The 12,228-nt window shown below is 49.1% G+C and overlaps 1 protein-coding gene and 4 non-coding genes across 5 annotated transcripts; 1 reads left to right on the top strand and 4 right to left on the bottom strand.

Moving 5' to 3' along the window:
- The first annotated feature begins 4,237 nt into the window (after positions 1-4,237).
- Positions 4,238-6,083, top strand: BORCS6 (BLOC-1 related complex subunit 6). The gene has a single exon (XM_075560903.1). The coding sequence runs from the start codon at positions 4,334-4,336 to the stop codon at positions 5,393-5,395; it is 1,062 nt and encodes a 353-aa protein (XP_075417018.1). The 5' UTR covers positions 4,238-4,333; the 3' UTR covers positions 5,396-6,083.
- A 1,312-nt stretch (positions 6,084-7,395) lies between these two features.
- On the bottom strand, positions 7,396-7,469 carry TRNAI-AAU (transfer RNA isoleucine (anticodon AAU)). Its single transcript has one exon. It is a non-coding gene; the product is annotated as a tRNA-Ile (tRNA).
- Positions 7,470-7,847: 378 nt separating this feature from the next.
- On the bottom strand, positions 7,848-7,921 carry TRNAT-AGU (transfer RNA threonine (anticodon AGU)). Its single transcript has one exon. It is a non-coding gene; the product is annotated as a tRNA-Thr (tRNA).
- A 198-nt stretch (positions 7,922-8,119) lies between these two features.
- Positions 8,120-8,201, bottom strand: TRNAS-GCU (transfer RNA serine (anticodon GCU)). The gene has a single exon. It is a non-coding gene; the product is annotated as a tRNA-Ser (tRNA).
- A 337-nt stretch (positions 8,202-8,538) lies between these two features.
- Positions 8,539-8,610, bottom strand: TRNAW-CCA (transfer RNA tryptophan (anticodon CCA)). The gene has a single exon. It is a non-coding gene; the product is annotated as a tRNA-Trp (tRNA).
- Between the last annotated feature and the right edge of the window lie 3,618 nt (positions 8,611-12,228).

Genomic DNA, 12,228 nt, shown 5'->3' with positions numbered 1-12,228 from the left:
GTCGCAGCCACTGTCCATCTGTTTCACTGCCCCTCCACTTTCCCGAACACGATGCCCTTTCCCAGAGACTGGTGTCTCCTGACACCATGTCCAAAGTAGGTAAGTTCTGCCTTGTCCTAGAGGATCGTTATGTATTGACACCAGCTTGATGGCAGTGAGTTTGTTCTTGCTTGTTGGCTTTTTATACCAAGTAGAGCGACTGCTGGGCCACAGGGTTTTCTGTTCCCATTTGAGGATGCACCTTACCTCTCTCTACACCATGTCTGGTTTACAGGCCCCCAGCAATATTTTTCCATGAACTTTTCGAAGCACCCTCTTAGACACATTTCGTTAATCAGCTGTTCTTTATAATTCATCTTATTGGGGGCTCTTATAACAATCCAAACATCAGTGTATCAAGCACGTTTGTGCAGACATTGCCCTTCATTTCAAAACATTTCCTTTCTACTTGAGCCCTTGGTGTCAGCTCCTCTTTTTACCCTTCCTGCTCATTCATCTGTTGATGGGCACTGGGATTATTTCAGAAGCACATAGACCTCAATGAAGGCTATGCCAACAAGCGCTAGCTTCCCATTTTGATAGTTTTGAATAATATTTTCTTTGAATTTGAGGCAATACTTCTGGACTTACCCTTGTATTAAAAAAAAAAAAAGTCCAGATTGTGTCCAAAGCCCAGTTGTTGCCCCCTTGTACTTGGGTGAATCAACAGCCTCCGCCCTGATCTAGTCCCTCTGCCCTCCAACCATTTCCCATGAAAATCAGTGACCCCCAAACATGAATCTCATCACATCATCTGTTCCTATGTCCAGCTTCCCATTCTCAGGAAAAGCTCCCCAACCTCTAAGAAATATCTGCCCAATCCAAATATGCATGGGCTTTTTAAAAAAATTGTTTTATTGGGGCTTTGTACAACTCTTTTTTTTGTTTGTTTTTGTTTTTCTTTTTTTACATTTTATTAGGGACTCATACAACTCATCACAATCCATACCTATACATACATCAATTGTATAAAGCACATCCATACATTCCCTGCCCCAATCATTCTCAAAGCATTTGTTCTCCACTTAAGCCCTTTGCATCAGGTCCTCTTTTTTTTTTCCTCTCCCTCCCCGCTCCCCCCTCCCTCATGTGCCCTTGGTAATTTATACATTGTTATTTTGTCATATCTTGCCCTATCCGGAGTCTCCCTTTCCCCCCTTCTCTGCCGTCCCTCTCCCAGGGAGGAGGTCACATGTGGATCCTTGTAATCAGTTCCCCCTTTCCAACCCATTCACCCTCCACTTTCCCAGCATCGCCCCTCACACCCTTAGTCCTGAAGGTATCATCCACCCTAGATTCCCTGTGCCTCCAGCCCTCATATGTACCAGTGTACAACTTCTGCCCTATCCAGTCCTGCAAGGTAGAATTCGGATCATGGTAGTTGGGGGGAGGAAGCATCCAGGATCTGAGGGAAAGCTGTGTTCTTCATCGGTACTACCTCGTACCCTAATTAACCCATCTCCTCTCCTAAGCCCCTCTATGAGGGGATCTCCATTGGCCAACACTTGGGGCCTTGGGTCTCCACTCTGCACTTCCCCCTTCATTCAATATGATATATATATACACACACACATATACATATATAGACACACACATATATATACACACACATACACATATGTACATATATCTTTTTTTTTTTGCATGATGCCTTTTACCTGGTCGCATGGGCTTTTTTTTAAAGAGCATTTTATTGGGGACTTTTACAGCTCTTATAACAATACATCAATTGTATCCAGCATATTTATACATATGTTGCCATCATTATTTTCTAAAATTTACTTTCTATTTGAGCCCTTGGTTTCTAATCCATTTTTTGTAAGGGGGGGTGGTTTTAAAAAAATAATTTTTATTATGGGCTCATACAACTTTTATCACAATACATACATACATACATACATACATACATACATCAATTGTGTAAAGCACATTTGTACATTCATTGCCCAAAATGACAGGTTTAATCAAGTCTCTGGTGACTAGCAAATACAGAGAGCTGGTGAAAGGATAAGCTGCTGCCAATGGGCTGAGACCATGGCAGAGAGTTGGCACGGACAATGTCACACTTCTGCATGCTGGTATGACGGGGACTCAGGTCAGCGCTCTATCCAGATAAGAGCAACCAGATTCTTTTTATTAAAAAAGAGTTTTATTGATACAAAATTCACATAGCATATATTCCAGTCAAGTTGCTTTTTAGAAGAGTTGCATGTACATCATCACAATTAGTTCTAGTGCTTCCTCTCCACTTTTGTATTCGTTATTTGCTCCCCAGTCCCCTCACCCTCACCCCCATTCCGATTAAATCATTGCATCAGTTATTGTCTGTATGCATCCTCTCTTCCTATGTTTCCTAAACTGAGAAACAATAAAAAGCAAACCGAAAACAAAATAGAGAGAAAAAAAGAATATAAAGATAAAAAGAAAAAAAATTAAAATAAATCAAAGAGGAAATTTCTGTTGTGAAACAAGTAAGAATATTTAAACCTAGAACAAATTCAAGTTGGGTCAACAGGGAGATCAACTGCATAGGTGTCGCTGACTAGACTGTAGTTCCATCCACCTTAATCAAATTTAAAATAATCTGATAACAAAGTGGTTCACATCCCTGGACTGTTGGACTAGAGGGGATCTGCCACAGGCTTAATCCTATCCCAGTGCCTACTAACCAGGCAGTCTGGAGACGGGTTTGGGGGCCCCATTATTCTCCACAGCCTTCTTCAAACTGAGTGCTCACAATTCAGGCTCTGCCACTTTTCCCTTCATCATGTTTAGATTTTGTTATTATCATCTTTGAATCAAAACAACCACAGCCTTTATCAGCTAACAGAACTTTAGTAACCCGTTTGCATTTATTAAATACCAGCGTCTCAGGATGTGGGTTATGGGCTGTGATTTGGATCCTTTGCAGTGCCCGCTACACCTGGCCAAGAGGGAGGAAATCTCCCTTACCTCTCAGGAATGACAAAGGGCTGCAGGGTGTGGCCCCTGCATATGTTTAACATCTCATTGCTAGGGGAAAAAAACCCACAACCTTCTTTGTTCATCTTGTTTTAGCCCCATTCCCTACTCACTAGTAAGTCAAGACACTTTTGTCTCTGCATTAATATTCCTCTCTTAAGAGAATATGCTGGGCTTGGAAGATGGTTGGCTCTCCCATCTCCACCCCGCCCGGTTGTTTTCAGCTAAGTGGCCTTTCCCGATTCCCCTGTCTATATTAGTACCTGCTCCGCTATTTTCGGTCACACCTTATTTCCAGGACTACTTGCAGAAAGGTTGGCGGTTCGAATCCATCGAGTGGAGGCCTGGATACTAAAAACTGGCGATGGACTTGCTGAAAGTCACAGCGTTTAAAACCCTATGGAGAAAAACAAACAAACAACCCTATGGAGACCAGCTTCTCACTTTGAATTAGAATTGCCCTGAATTAGAATCGACTTGATGGCAACCAACAATAAACTTAACAAACTCATTTAAAAGTTGTAGTGATTTCGCTTATTGAATAATATATAGCAAAATAACATCCTATCTTATATAGAACAATAATATAGAAAACTATATCCTATTTTTTTTACTATATCCTATCTTACATAGCAAATGCATCCTATCTATTTTTTGCATCCTAGCTTATATAGCAAAACAATATAGCAAATACATCCTAGCTTATATAGCAAATTAACATCCCGTCTTCCCGAGGAAGAGAGACTGTTAAAGGGGCAGGGTCAGAAGGCAAAGCGACAAAAGCACGAGGGAGCCCTGAACCTTGCAGCGGGCAGTGCTCGGCTGACCTGCCATGCGAGGACGATCGAACGAACCATGCTCATGCTCTGCTGATAATTCTGGATCCGTCTTTCTTGACCTTGGAGGTGGGGTTCAAATGGAGGGTCCAGACGAGATTTCCACACATACGATTTCCATGCCAAAAATCTCTCCGGGATGTTTGTGGGCAGGACGCCGTGGGCGGAACAAGTCCTGGCCACGCCCCCAGGGACACGGGTTTTCCAGACCTTCGCCTTTAAGAAACGCCCCCTCAACTTTCTCAAAGGGTGGGGCGACGGGCGGGGCTGTCCCCGCCTTCTCTCCGCCCCTGTTGCGCTCACGTGGGTTCGACCGCTCAATCACAGCTCCTCTTCCGGGATTTCTGGTCGCCATGACCAATCAAAGTGCTCTTCCTGTCCTTACCATCGTCAGCCTGCTGCCAATCGGCGCGCGTCTACTAACGCCTCTTAAAGGCACCGCCAACGTCTCCCGAACTCGGGCGACCCTTTGGCTGGTGCCGGCCCCCACCCGCAGTATGGAGTCGTCCCGGGGGCGGCCTGGGCCCGAGACGAACCCCGCGGCTCTAGGGAAGCGCCAAGTCGCCATCTTCGGCGGAGGGCCCGGCCGGGCGCCCTCGGAGCCGTCCTCAGGCTCCAGGCGGTCCGAGAAGGAAGAGGCCGAGAACGTTGGGGACGCGAGCCGCCACCCCGGGGCGTCCCCGAAGACGTCGAGCTGCCCCGCAGCCCACGGGTCCGAACGGGAGGTCCGGGAGGGCGAGCCCGGGCCCCGAGGGACGCCGTCTGCGACCAGGAGCCGCCGGGGCGCGCCAGGGCTGGAGCACGACCCGCCCCCCTCCGCCCGGCGCCCGGACCCTGACCCGCCGGAGGGTGAGCCCGCATCGGAGACGGCCAGCTGTCGAGGGACCCCGGGAAGCGGCGGGGCGCCGGCTGAGCAGCAGCCGGAGGACCCCGAAGACGCGGCAGCCGGCAGGACTAGCCGCGCTTTCCCCAGCCGCCTGCAGGACAGCCGCAGCCTGGACGGGCTGAGCGGGGCGTGCGGCGGTGCGGGGCCCGCAGGGGCTGCGGAGGCCGGCGCAGGCGGCGGGCGCCGCGCCACCATCTCCAGTGCCCTGGAACTGGAGGGCACGGTGAGCCGCCACGGCGACCTCACCCACTTTGTGGCCAACAACCTCCAGCTCAAGATCCGTCTGAGCGGCGCCGCCCAACCCCCGCCCCCTGCCCCCTCCCGGCCCTGCCCAACGTCCGCACCCACTCCGGCCATCCCGCCCATCGACCCCGACGTGCTGCAGGACCTGGAGCGGCTGAGCCGGGAGCTGGGCGGCCGCGTGGACCGTCTGCTCCGGGGGCTGGGTGGTGCGGTACAGGAGCTGACGGCGCTGAGCGTGGGTTGCATCCAGACGTACCGCGACGCCGTGGACTCTTTAGGTGAAGCCGTGGACATGAGCATCAAGGGCATGTACACCCTGCTGGCGCGCTGCGAGGAGCTGGAGCGGGCCCTGCGGCCTGTGCAGGGACTGGCTCGCCAAATCCGAGACATTCGACGCACACTGGAAGTGTTGGAGGCACTGTGCAAGTGATCAGGAGGGCAGGAGACTGGGACAGGATCCTAGGGGTTCTTCAAGGAGCCCTGGTGGGAACTGTCTAGAAAGGGGAACTCTGTGTTGGAGGTGCTTCCAGATGCACTTAACAGACTGGTGCCTAAGCGCTGGGCCTTAAGCAAGTGTATATGGGTAACTCGTAGTTGCTCTCTTGGAGGGAGGGACTGATGCTGTGCTTCTATTCATTTGGCCATGTGTAGTTACGCCGTTCTCCACAAACCCCTTTCCTAGCTAGAACACCATCCTGAGGAAGCTAGGGCTTTACATCTCAGCTTAAAGAGGGAGACAAGACTCCTATATGCGATTGAAAGGGGACCACGGAAGACCCTACCCCCACTGTGGCTGCCCTGATTCCGGTAGCCAACCGCTCAGGTGTTAGGACCTTTGGGCACTTGAGCAGGCCTTTGCCACACTCCTTGCGAGCAAGAATGCACACCTGCAGGTGGGCAACTTTCTGTTTCCATCCTAACCCATCCTAGAGCATTACCAACTTCCAAGGAGGAAGCTAGGAGGTGTATGTCAGATGATGAAGGGGTGAGGTGGGGCACCTCAGTACTCTCAGGGTTCAGGGAGGATTGTTGCTGGGTTTAAAGCCAACCTGTTGTGGAGTATTCTAATCAAATTTTGGCTTTCTGAGTTTTGTGGAATTAAATGCTGCTGCTGCTGAGACTGAGGCTGAGTCTGTGTGGGGTTGTCCGGATTGTGTAGTCAAACACATGGGACTGAGAGTGGGGTGTTTTGTTTTTTTCATTCCCTTGTGGCTAAGCCTGGTACTGGGGTGGGGAGGTGGTGTGCCCTTTTAGGGAGCGGGACATATAGTTCCTGATCTGAGGAAGAAGGTAACACACTCTGGCCTAGAAATGCAGGAAAACGCAGAAATGGAAACAAGGTATTTAAGGGTAAGGTGGCGGGGAAGGATTCCTTCTCAGAGTGGACAAACAAGGGCTGGACAGATGGGACATCTTTTCTTTAGAAGAAGACGGAGACTACTTTGTAACTCATTTCCCACACTCTGCTGATCAGTGCTACATTTATGTTGTAGTTAGGTGCCATTGAGTTGGTCCTGACTCAGGAATTCAAGTACAACAGTGAAATATCTCCCAGCCCTGCACCATTCTTCTGTTTGAGCCTGTTGTTGCAGGCACTGTATCAAACTGTCTCATCAAGAGCCTCCCTCTTTTATACTGCCCAAGCATGTCCTCTCTACTTCACCAAGCATGAAGTCCTTTTCCAGACCTGGGCTCTTCTGATAAATCCAAAGTACATGACATGAATTCCTTGCTTCTAAGGAGCATTCTGGCTGTACTTCTTTCCAGACAGATCTGCTTGTTCTTTTGGCAGTCCACGGTACTTTAAGAACTCTTTGCCACATTGTAATTCAAATGCATCCATTCTTTGGTCTTCTTTATATAGTGCCCAACTTTCACATGCATATGAGGTGATTAGAAATACCATAGATAGCTTGGGTCAGGTCGCCTTAGTCCTCCAAGTGACGTCCTTGCTCTTCAACACTTTTAAAGAGATCTGTGTCACTTCGTCCTACTGTGGTGGTTTATGTGTTGCTATGATTCTGGAAGCCATGTTACTGGTATTTCAAATACCATCAGGGTCACCCAAGATGAACAGTTTTCAGCAGAGGTTCCAGACTAAACAGAATAAGAAGAAAGAATAGACTGTCTATTTCTGAAGAATTAGCCGCTGAAAACATTCTGAATAGCTACATTTACAGCATAAAACAATTTTTGTCACAGCCCCTGGCGGCATTCTATTTGACAGTTCCTGTGTTGTTTCAGAAGCCCATCTTAGGGTTTAAGAGAATTGAAAAAGGTTACAGAGACTAGCTCCTCTAGATCCAGCACTTTAAGCAAAAAGCCCACCTTAACTTCTTTTTGTGTATGAAACAGCTACTGGGAGATATTACACCATAAAGCTCTACTAGTAGTTTATTTAATAAACTATTTTTTAAAAAGACACACCCATGGCCCGTACGGGGATCGAACCCGCGACCTTGGCGTTATTAGCACCACGCTCTAACCAACTGAGCTAACCGGCCGGCGGCTGCTCAGCCCTTCGTTTAAAACTCTGTAAAAGTCGCGTGATTGGTCCCGCCAATCTCGAGAAGGCTCAGGAAAGGATCGAATTGATTTACGAAGCGTACCTGCCATCAAATGAAGACACGGCCTTGCTAAGTACTTGGGAAGGGGCAACCACGGTGGTACAGACGAACACAGAGAATGCCTCTCAGGCCTTAGGAGCAGGACGAGGCGCAAACACGGGCTTCGTGTGGCAGGATTCCTGCAGGACCACGCCTAACATGCGTCTGACCTGAAATGAAAAAAATAAACTTGCGAATTGAGAAGAGGACGGCGGTCCTGGGGGAAAATCCCTACGACCGCCTGGACACAGCATGTAAAACCAGAGGTAAGAATGGAGGCACCGCTGGGAGTCGAACCCAGGATCTCCTGTTTACTAGACAGGCGCTTTAACCAGCTAAGCCACGGCGCCCGCTGCCTGGGGGTTTACGCGCTGTTTACTTGGCGGAGGTCAACCACGGGGCATGCAAGTGCGTGAAGAGGGGCGTCTTCGTAATCCTATTGGAGAAAGCCATTTCAGGGACGAAAAGCAAACCCGAAAGGGAGAAAAGGTGCGAAAACCAGCGAAAAGTCGCACAAAGCCGCAGCCGGAGCCGCGGGACCCGCAGCCCGACGAGGATGGGATTCGAACCCACGCGTGCAGAGCACAATGGATTAGCAGTCCATCGCCTTAACCACTCGGCCACCTCGTCTGCGGAGGAAGGCGCCCGGATCTGCTCTCTGGGGTCTGCACCTGCCGTCCAGGCTGCGCGTCCTCGAGCCGCCTCCTCGCGCTCGCGTGACCTTAGCGTTCCTCCCGGGGAGCTGGGCTGTGCTCCGGTCCTCCGGAGCCTGGTTATCCGCCCACACTTGGGGCGCCCTGATTCGTCGGGAAAAAACCGCTTCGGGACCATTGTGCCCCTCCGACAGGGCTGCCCGGGAATTCTGTCCCTCTCCTCCGGCTTTCTCCTTGGCACGTCTTCCTCCCTGACTTGGGTGCTGGGCTATGAAAAGTTGCAAACAAAATAATAAGGAGCCCAAGAAAACAACTGACCCCGACGTGATTTGAACACGCAACCTTCTGATCTGGAGTCAGACGCGCTACCGTTGCGCCACGAGGTCAGCCGGCCACCTAGCTGGACAGGTCGCCTTATGGTCATTGGACATCCAGGTGACTGACGTCCCGGCCCTCGAGGAGGCGCAAGAGCTGAGGACCTTCCTGCCCTTCTCAAAACGCGCCCAAGGGTGCTTTCGCTCCTCCCACGCGAGCCGTGGGGCGAGAAGAGGCAGGCGGCCGGTGCACCGCGGTGGTTTGACCCGCTCGCATCAGCGGTCCCTCCGACCCCGACCCCGACCCCGAGTCCTGCAAACAACCTACCGAGTGGCCCTGAGCTGGTCACTAGGGAGATCCGGAGTTCATAGCCTGCTGGGGCTGAGCGCTCAGAAAGATGGAAAGAGCAGGTAGAATGGGATGGAGCTATTCCGAGGCCCAAACCAGGCGAAGGCCAAGTGCCTCTAGCAGGCCGTCTTTTCCTTCGCTGCGCATTTCAATCTCCTCCTTCGAAAATAGCCACGCACAAGTCCATGCTCGGACATTCGGATTTAAACCGCCTTTGGTAGAGCCATTTATATCTGATGACTATTTTTTAATAATTTACATATGGTGAAATGTACACATCTTAAGCGTACAACTTCAAATGCATGCACCCGGGCAGCCCACGACCCTTCAAGACAGAGTGCCTTTCCAGCACGCCAGAAGTTCTCCCCAATCCCCAATCCATCCTCACCCTCTTCCCAGCCGCCATCCTTGCCGTCATTTTGATCACTATTGACGTCAGTGGTTTGAAAGCTGCCCCTGGCCCCTCAGGGGAGTCCTTGGTGGCGCAAATGGTTAACAGACTCACCTGCTAAGCAAACGTTTAGAGATTAAGTCTCCTTTTCTTGCTCTAGTTAAAGCGGCCATTGAATCCCGTGTGGAGGTGGTGCCCTGCCAGCACTAGCACAGCTCCGAAAAGGATCACGTCGGAAGGTTCTGGATAGGGGGAGGGGGATGTGGGCCAGGGCTCATATCATCTGAGATCAGGCTTCCTGGCCGCATGGAGAATGGTGGAACCTCCATTGAGATCTGGGCTCACACTCCCCCATTACAATAATCAACCGCTTAAGATCAAGGGAGGGGGCAGAGGGTGGCAGGGGCAAAATTTGCCCAGGGGCAAAGTTTAGAGGGTTAGGAAGAAGGAATGGAAATGGGAAACACAGGAAAGGAATAGACGATGGTGGGATACTGAGGCGATGTCAATGAATGAGTTGAATCAGAAGGTATATGGCTTGTTGATTGTAAAATGATGATCTAGCTGTTCTGTAAACCTTCACCCAATTAGCACCGAAAGAGTTAATAAACACACACACACACACACACACACACACACACACACACACACCAGGCTGCAGCTTGGAATGATACTGTGGGAAGTTTCCAATGAGCGTCTGCAGTTTTGCTGCAATCTGTGTTGGAGAGAGGTGGATAGAGGACAATGCACATAGGTCAAGAATGGCTCCCCCCCCCCCCCAGGAAATATTTGAATGCCTCTTATTTAGAGAACCGAGTGAAAGGGAAACTATGTATATGATGGGAGGGGCCAGCTAAATTTTTTTTCTCTGCCCAGGTTAACTGCACACAAATACTATAATGCCTAAAATTCTGTCGTTTCATATCTCTGAATGAATCATTGCCTTTGGTCCGTTGTATTTTTCATCTTATCCATGCTCGACAGATTATTTTTCTCAATTACAAGGTTGTAATCATTTCACAAACACATGTGAATCCATATGTGTGGATAAAACACAGTAAAATACAATTTAAGTAAGTTAGGAAAAGCATCAGGTAATGACAGGTACTCATGAATTTGTATCCAAGATGTCAGTTTAAATGGGAAGTTAAAAATAAAGTTTATGAAAAAAATAAACAAAGTTTATGGGTCTCTGTCTCTGTCTAGTAACAATAACAACAAAAAGCCCTATGGGCTTTTTGATTAAGGGTTTTCTATGTTTCGTCTAGTGGTCGTTGTTTTTGTTTGTGTTTTGTATGATGTTCTGAATATGAAATCCAAGAAAGGTAGGTCCATTGAGACAGTAACTGGATAGGGCGTGGCACCGGGGGATGGAGAGGAAATGGGGAGCTAGCAACAGGGAGCGTGAAAAGAAATGTTCTGAAATTGATTGTGGCGATAATTGCACAAATCTTCTTAATATGATCGAATGATCAAATTGTATGCTACGGGAAGTATATGCCATTGCAATTCTTTTTTTAATCCTATGGAGCAGGGGTCTACTCTGAGGCACAGGTGGTCCCCAGGGGTCAAAAGACAGCTTCCTATAATGATGTACTTCGGATGCCTCCATCATAACTTCTAATGACTGAGAGTTCGATTTGTGAAGACTAGTTTGTGGCGCCCACAATCTGCTGGCTGAAAGGTAGCAGGGCCGCTGGAGCCCAGGGGCCAAGAAAGGTATAAAGACAGTCAGATGGCAACATCGTCCCCAAGGGCAGCCCCAGGAGTCAAAGCGTTCGGAGGACGTGGCTGTGTCCTTTACCCAGAAAGAATGGGCCTGCCTGGTGCCTGCTCAGAAGGCCTGTACAGGGTTGCGATGCTGGCGAACTAAGTGTGTGGCCTTCCTAGAGCCACCTGAGGGCAGGATGACGCGGGGCACACTGAAAGGGGCAGGTAGGCAGGCCTTGCAGGATACTTCTCAGAGACTAATAGTCCTAGACAAAAGGTATGTACGTTGCTGAATGGGAAACTTACATGCTCAGTAAACTTTCATTCAGACCGGTGCTGGGGTGTGGGGGTGGTGCAGAAAAAGCAAATACGAGGTGAAAAACCAAACTAAAAGGCAACAATCATGATCAAGAGAGAAAATATTGACACCGTCAAGGCTTTCATTTTATTTGGATCCACATGAGCTGTCCATGGAAGCAGCAGTCAAGAAATCAAATGATGTGTTGGGAACGCCTTCGGCTGAAGGCCCCTCTAAAGTGTTTTTTAAAAGCAAAGACGTCACTTTGAGGACTAAGGTGTACTTGAAGCAAGTCGTGTCATTTTCAGTTGCTTCATGCATGTGAAAACTGGACAATGAACATGGAATACGACTTTTAAAAAATCATTTTATTGGGGGCTCATGCAACTCATCACAATCCATACATACATACATACATTAATTGCGTAAAGCACATTTGTACATTCATCGCCCTCATCATTCTCAAAACATTTGCTCTCCACTTAAGCCCCTGGCATCAGGTCCTCATTTTTCCTCCTCCCTCATGAACCTTTGATAATTTATAAATTATTATTTTGTCATATCTTGCTCTGTCCAAGGTCTCCCTTCACCCACTTTTCTGTTGTCAATCCCCCAGGGAGGAGGTTGCATGTAGATCCTTGTAATCGGTTCCCCCTTACCAACCCACCCTCCGTCCCCTCTCCCAGTATTGCCACTCTCACCACTGGTCCTGAAGGGATCATCCGCCCTGGATTCCCTGTGTGGATTCCAGTTCCTGTCTGTACCAGTGTCCATCCTCTGGTCTAGTCAGACTTGCAAAGTAGAATTGGGATCGTGATAGTGAGGGAGGGGAGGAAAGCATTTAGGAACTAGAGAAAAGTTGTATTTTCCATCGTTGCTACATCGTACCCTACTGGCTCGTCAACTTTCTTACTATCTTGATAGCTCAATTGGTTCCTCTTG

Source organism: Tenrec ecaudatus, chromosome 10 (genome assembly GCF_050624435.1).
Source record: "Tenrec ecaudatus isolate mTenEca1 chromosome 10, mTenEca1.hap1, whole genome shotgun sequence".
NCBI classification, from domain to species: Eukaryota; Metazoa; Chordata; class Mammalia; order Afrosoricida; family Tenrecidae; genus Tenrec; species Tenrec ecaudatus.
Note: the sequence above shows the minus strand (reverse complement) of the source record. Positions and strands in the feature narration are given on the sequence as shown.

What these genes read in the sequence shown, in the direction of transcription:
- BORCS6 (XM_075560903.1), top strand. Translation starts at nt 4,334, where the DNA reads ATGGAGTCGTCCCGGGGGCGGCCTGGGCCCGAGACGAACCCCGCGGCT.